At 37.7% G+C, this 7,687-nt stretch overlaps 1 protein-coding gene across 1 annotated transcript; it reads left to right on the forward strand.

The window, feature by feature from the left end:
* The first annotated feature begins 4,524 nt into the window (after positions 1-4,524).
* Positions 4,525-5,177, forward strand: CD24 (CD24 molecule). Its single transcript, XM_057736981.1, is given in 3 exon segments — positions 4,525-4,552; positions 4,941-5,106; positions 5,108-5,177. Coding segments are annotated over 3 exon segments (264 nt in total).
* The last annotated feature ends 2,510 nt before the right edge of the window (positions 5,178-7,687 follow it).

Genomic DNA, 7,687 nt, shown 5'->3' on the forward strand with positions numbered 1-7,687 from the left:
GGTTCAGTGTTGGAAGATTGTATTTTTCTAAGAATGTATCCATTTCTTCCAGGTTATCCAATTGATTGGCATATAGTTGCTTGTAGTAGTCTCTCATGATGTTTTGTATTTCTGAGGTGTCCGTTGGTACTTCTCCTTTTTCATTTCTAATTCTGTTGATTTGCACCTTCTCCCTTTTTTCTTGATGAGTCTGGCTAATGGTTTATCAATTTTGTTAATCTTCTCAAAGAACCAGCTTTTAGTTTTGTTAATTTTTGCTATGGTTTGCTTCCTTTCTCTTTCATTTATTTCTGCTCTGATCTTTATGATTTCTTTCCTTCTGCTCACTTTGGGGTTTCTTTGTTCTTCTTTCTCTAGTTGTTTTAGGTGTAAGGTTAGGTTGTTTATTCAATCATTTTCTTGTTTCTTAAGGTAGGACTGTATTGCTATAAACTTCCCTCTTAGAACTGCTTTTGCTATGTCCCATAGGTTTTGGGTTGTTGTGTTTTCATTGTCATTTGTTTCTAGATATTTTTTGATTTCTTCTTTGATTTCTTTAGTGATTCCTTGGTTGTTTAAGAGTGAATTGTTTAGTCTCCATGTGTTTGTATTTTTTGCAGTTTTTTTCCTGTAATTGATATCTAGTCTCATGGCGTTGTGGTCTGAGAAGATGCTTGATATGATTTCAATTTTCTTGAATTTGCCGAGGTTTGATTTGTGACCCAAGATGTGATCTATCCTAGAAAATGTTCCATGTGCACTTGAGAAGAAAGTGTAGTCTGTCGTTTTTGGATGGAATGTCCTATAAATATCAATGAAGTCGAGATGGTCTAATGTGTCATTTAAAGCTTGTGTGTCTTTATTGATTTTCTGTTTGGATGATCTGTCCATTGATGTAAGTGGGGTGTTCAAGTCTCCCACTATTATTGTGTTCCTGTCGATGTCCCCTTTTATACCTGTTAGCATTTGCCTTATGTACTGAGGTGCTCCTATATTGGGGGCATAGATATTTATCATTGTGATGTGTTCTTCTTGAATGGATCCCTTGATCATTATGTAGTGTCCTTCCTTGTCTCTTGTAATAGTCTTTACTTTCAAGTCTAATTTGTCTGATATGAGTATTGCTACTCCAGCTTTCTTTTGACTTCCATATGCATGCAATATCTTTTTCCATCCCTTAACTTTCAGTCTATATGTATCCCTTGGTCTGAAGTGGGTTTCTTGTAGGCAGCATATAGAAGGGTCTTGTTTTTGTATCCATTCAGCCAGTCTGTGTCTTTTGGTTGGAGCATTTAATCCATTTACATTTAAAGTGATTATTGACATATGTGTTCCTATTATCATTTTCTTAATTGTTTTGGGTTTGTATTTGTATGTGTTTTCCTTTTCTTGTGTGTCCTACTTAGAGAAGTTCCTTTAGCACTTGTTGTAAGGTTGGTTTGGTGGTGCTGAATTCTCTTAACTTTTGCTTGTCTGGAAAGCTTTTGATTTCTCCATCAAATCTGAATGAGATTCTTGCTGGGTAGAGTATTCTTGGCTGTAGGTTTCTCTCTTTCAGGACTTTCAGGATATCCTGCCATTCCCTTCTGGCCTGCAGAGTTTCTGTAGAAAGGTCAGCTGTTATCCTGATGGGTTTTCCCTTATATGTTGTTTGTTGCTTTTCTCTTGCTGCTTTTAATATTTTTTCTTTGTGTTTAATTGTCGTTAGTTTGATTAATATGTGTCTTGGTGTATTTCTCCTTGGGTTTATTCTGTATGGGACTCTCTGTGCTTCTTGGACTTGGTTCATTATTTCCTTTCCCATGTTGGGGAAGTTTTCCACTATAACCTCTTCAAATATTTTCTCAGACCCTTTCTTGTTTTCTTCTTCTTCTGGGATGCCTATGGTTCAAATGTTGGTATGCTTAATGTTATCACTGAGGTCTCTGAGACTGTCTTCTAATCTTTTTGTTCTTTTTTCTTTTTCCTGCTCTGTGGCAGTTATTTCCACCATTCTATCTTCCAACTCACTTATTCGTTCTTCTGCCTCAGTCGTTCTGCTGGTTATAGCATCTAGAGTATTTTTAATTTCAGTTATTTTGTTATCCATTGCTGTTTGTTTTTCTGAGTTCTTATGAACTGGTTCTTGTACTTTCTCTATTTTGTTATTGAGATTTTGTACCATTTTTACTATCATTACCCTGAATTGTTTTTCAGGCATTTTTCCTATTTCCTCCTCATTTATTTGGCCTTGTGGGTTTTTTTCCTGCTCCTTTGCCTGCATGGTGTTTCTTTGTTTCCTCATGGTTGTCCAAACTTTTGGGGTTGCTTGTCCTGGCGATAGAGGTGTTTATAGAAGACTGTCCAAGTCTCAGAATTCAGCAGAGATTATGGTGTCATCACCCACTGGAGCTGACAACAGGAAATGCAGTGTCTGCCATGTGTTGGAATAAGATGTGCTGAGCTGAGGGCTTGAGGACCAGAAGGTCCACAGGTTAGAACCTGCATCAGACTCACATGAGAACAGGACTGAGGTTTGAGTCAGCACCTGGGTTTCACAGAGGTTGAGACTGCCTCTCCCATTCCTCTTGATCAACCACTTGATCCCAGTCACTTTTGACTCTGCAGACACCAATTTGTGGATGTTCAGAAACTCTGTTTCACTGCCCCAAGCCTCAGTCTGCTGACTTTCTGCTCTCCATTAGATATTCTTTTAAAATATTACTTTAATAGTTTCCTAATAGTATACACCATATTTTGTATCTTAACATATTTAACCATATTCCCCTCTGTTGAACATTTAGACATAAAACATGAGACTTACAAACTTGAGCAGCTAAACCACGTAAATTCCATTCTAAACTCTTTTATGTGTTTTTCATCCCCCAGTGCAGTGTAAATGTGGGTAGTGCAGAGTTTAGATCTTTTGGTACTAAATCCACTTGTCTGCATAAAGCTAGCTTATAATGGCCCTATATCATAGTTCTCTTCTTCCTCTCCAAATGTGGCTGTGATCTGACAGGGAATTCAAAGAAAGAGGGAAAAGCAAATCATGCTGTGTCCTAATGGATGCCACACATTCATAGATTGTATTAAAAATCAGGCTGATCATGGCATTAAGAGGGAAATTCATTTAAGGTAGTAATTCCTTACCAGAAAAACAAGTTCTTTACTTGGAATCAAGCCATCTTCAAGTGAATTAAAGAAATTGAAGATGCAATGTTGTACTTACTGCAGGGAATATTTTAGGAAAAACTAATTTGATCTGAAAATGTAGACACAGAAACACCATCTGGAAAAGAATTGGAATGGGAAATTTTTAAGACTATATTTCCTTTGTATTTTTGGAAAAATCAACCTGATAATAGCGTTACTAAGATAGAGCTTAATGGCTAGGTAAGCTAGGTCAGAAACAAAACAATCCAAATGAAAACTTAGAAATGTGGTTGGTAATGAGAGCATGAAGTGCTAGGTAGGAGGGAAAGGGAGAGTGAGGAAGAAGTCTCACAGAAGTTGGGGGAAGTCCCTACCTCTAGGACAAGGACCGAGTTTACACCAGGAAAATATAGGCATTTCCAAATAACTCAAATATCCTATACCCAGGCTCAGAGATTGCAGAGTTAAGATTCTCTCTGACTTCTCCCTCAGATGAATCTTTAATGAAACCTGGGATAATTTGGGAGTGAGATAAATGAACCCATATATTTTAACGCTGCTGTCCCTTACATATTATGTTAATTTGGCAAATTGTAAGCAAGGGTATAGAGTGTATGACTGGAATGATTCTAAGGTGTCAGTGGATGAGACTAAGAAAGTAGCACAAAATAACTAACATAGAATATTTGTCAGGCACTTCAAAGAGCATTATATTTACATATTAATCCATTTAAACCTCATAACAACACTAAGGAAAGTTTTTTCATTATAAAATGTATTTTATTTCTAACCACATTATAATAAATTATTTTTGCATATCAGTCATTGGACATAAGTGAAACAGAGGAAGACCTAAATCTTGAGTTACATCCAGGCAAAGGAGGAAAGTGTGAAAAATAGTTTGAAAAGGGCGGGTAGATGACTGCTTAACAGAAATGTGAGGGTGTGATATTGCAGCAAGGAAGAGCTAAATCAGACTCCATGTTAGATCTATTTATTTTACATTAACCTTTGTATTCTATTGCTTTTGCTACAAGTTTAGAATGTTGCTTTATAGCTTGAAATATACAGGATAGCCCATTCTTGAGCCTCTGACCTTTGAGGGTGTAACACTTTTCCACTCATATAAAGTTGCAGAACAGAGAATAACATTTGCCTTGTTGGAGGTTTGCAGGAGCATCCTTACCTGACCTGCATGGACAGTTGCAAGAACAAAGGATTCTGGCACCAAGAAGTCTGCAACAACCAACACCACCCCCTTCCCTTTTTAGTACAAAAGAAGCCCGAATTCTAACTCAGGCAAGATGGTTTCTTGACAGACACTAGCCTTCCATCTTCTTGGTCTGCCAGCTTTCTGAATAAAGTTGTATTCCTTGCCTCAACAGCTCCTCTCTGATTCATTGGCCTGTCATGCAGCAGCAGAGCGAACTTGCACTTGGTAACAGTATAAACAGCTCAGAAAGGTACTAGGCTGCTCATTTACATTCTGAGAGCAGGTGGCTCTTTGGCCTTGGACAAGTGATTGGTGAGTGATTACCCTTTTACTCTCTATGTTTATTGCCTTCCTAGGACAGCTGCTTCTCCTGGTTATCCCTCTATTTTAGAATGTTACCCACTAATGGCTTAAAGGTTAGATAAGGAGTATCAACAAGAAGCAAAAATGTTGACTTTTCCTTTTCCTTAAAAACAAATCAGGAGATTAGAAAATGCTATTACATGGGGAGGAAATAAGAGCAAAAACTTAGACCTTGCCTGCACCTGCCCACAAACAGCAATTCTCCACGAATCCAGCATCTAGTGAGACGAGCTGCCCACCGTCGGAGCAGACACAGGCAGAGCGATGGTGGCCAGGCCCAGACTGGGACTGCTGCTTCTGGCACTGCTCTTACCTATGCAGACTTATTCAAATCAAACAACTCTTGTAACACCTTCAAGTACCTCCTCCCATAATACCTCAGCCGCTCCCAATCCAGCGAATGCCACCACCAAGGCAAGACAGTGCTCTGCAATCAGCAGCCAGTCTCTTCGTGATCTCAGTCTCCCTTCTACATCTCTACTGTTAAGAGACTCAGGCCAAGAAACACCTATACTTCACCATCCTCTAAACCCAATTCAAATGGCATCCAGACATCCAGTGCGACAAGGAAACAAACCAAAACAAAACAAGTCTTCATTGAATGAATCTGCCAATTCCACACCTTACTTTATTGACAGAAACTGTCGAGGATCCCACATTTGACTGGTTTGAAGAGCATGGGAAGGGTTTGACTAGATGATGAATGCCAATATTAAATCTGCTGGAGTTTCCTGTACAAGATGAAGAGAGATAACATCCAAAATTAGTTAAGAGACAATTTCCTTAAATGTGGCTTAAGCAGTATGGACACATAAAACTCTACCTTAAAAATGAGAATAGATTTTATCTTACTTAGAGATAAAGAATTGGATGTGGAACAGAGATTCAGTTTTCATTTGGTTCATTAAATTTATAAGGCCATAAAGCAATTAGGTAAAACAGAAATCTTCCATGATTCTATTTATTTGTACATTATAAGGAACTTCCAGGTGTTACTGTAAATCCTCAATGTGTTGTTTCAGCAGTACTAAGTTAATGCTGATGCACTCTAGATAAAATTTGTTGTTAAGCTATCACCGTTCTCATGGGAACTGAACTCTTTCCTCTGGGGTTTGGGTTTTTATATAGTCATTGACATTGCATTGCATTTGAATTTTTATATAGTCATTGACATATGCCAGGACAATGATGGATTGGAATCTACCCAAAATCCAAGCATAATGAGTACATTTTGCTTATATACTTATCAACTATTCTTATTCAAAAAGAGCACTGTATTCATTGAGCTAAGCAGATAACAAAGAGTAGAAGTACATTGATCTCAACTAATTTCAAAATGCTTTTTATTTCTGCAAATATCAAATACTTTTACAATTTAAAAAATGATCTGTTTTGAAGGTAAAATTGACAAATCTTGAAATTAAAAAGGCAAATATGTGAAGGAACCAAATTCTAAATTAAGTATTTGGGAAGCAAAGTCTGGAACTTGCTCACATTAAATTCAGAAAAACTTTTATACTCTTTTCTATAAATACTTTTTTTTTAAAAACTGAATCAGAATAGCCACCTTTGGAAAAGTTTCTGTTAGCTTTTGATTTTTTAGTTAGTTAGAACCTGGTGCTAAGCCTAAAGTGGGCTCAATTTTTGGAAAGTGAATCTTTTCACAACTGCCTTGATGCACAGAAACCTTTTTAAAAGTAGACACTCCCTGAAGTCCTTTGTTCGCATGGTCACACACTGATGCCTAGATGTTCCAAAATCTAATATGGCCACAGTAGTCCTGATAACCAAAGTCATTTTCCCCCCCATCTTTAGAAACCTACACTGGAACAACCATATCCAACAGATCTCAAGCTACTGTGTGTGTGAATGAATATTTCCTTTTGTTTCATACCTGAATGTTGTCCATCTATATTGTGTTTGTGTATTTATGCTTCGATTCGTAGTAACTTATGTTATGGAATTGATTTGCATTGAACACAAACTGTAAATAAAAAATGGCTGAAAGAGAAAAAAAAAAGCAAAAACTTAGAGCCTGACTGATGTTCCAGAGAACTTTACGTACATTAACATATTTAATCCTTAATGCAGTCCTGTGAAAATCCCTGAGTACACCAAAAGGAGGTTAAATCACTTACCCAAGATCACACGCCTCAGAAATGGTGAAGTCATGATTCCAACCTTTAAACTCTAGATCCCCAATCCACACTCTCAACCACTATTTTCTGAGAACATCCATTCTACTTCCACCCAGTTGTGCATGCTTGGACAAGTCACTGCATTTCTCAGTTTCTCTGTTCTCTTTCCCTTGATTTACCTACCTCAGAAAGCTGTTGAGAGTGAAAAATGATATAATGTCTATGAATGTATAAGTAACACTACAGGGTATTGTTTTTCATTGTTTTAAGCATAAAGCCTTACCAGTTGTGAGATCTGTCTTTAAAGATGAGTTATATTAGTACTTCCTTCTAGTACTGATGGAATTTCTAGCACTGACTCTTTGCAGCCTGCTTCAGAGTATATGTTACAGGGTGAGACTGGGAAGGCGAGCACTGGGCTGGACATCCCTTACTGCTTGGGTCTACCGAAGGTAGAATTGAAAGAAAGGTAACTGACAGTGCTGCAACAGTCACAAGGCCAGTTAATTTATGCCTTGTACTTTTTGGTTTAGTACTGTTCCCTGCTCTCCTTCTCCCAGTTCTTTTAAAATCAGTGGCTGCTACTACATCTGCCCTGGCACCCCTGCCTGCTGGGGACCCTGCCTTCATGCTGCTCCGCTCAGCCACAAGTTAGGTCTAAATGTTGGAGAGAGATTATTCAGTTGTGAGGTTGAGGGATATGTGGAGTAAGGTTAGAGGCAGGATAGATTTAATTTTTCCTGTACTTGATAATGGTTAACTCACCCAGTAAAAAGTTAATCGCAATGGTAAGTATGTGAATCATGGAAAAATCACTTAAAAATTGTTTAACAATTAGCATAACACTAAAAATAAACAA

The sequence above is a fragment of the Hippopotamus amphibius genome, chromosome 5, assembly GCF_030028045.1.
Source record: "Hippopotamus amphibius kiboko isolate mHipAmp2 chromosome 5, mHipAmp2.hap2, whole genome shotgun sequence".
NCBI lineage: Eukaryota > Metazoa > Chordata > Mammalia > Artiodactyla > Hippopotamidae > Hippopotamus > Hippopotamus amphibius.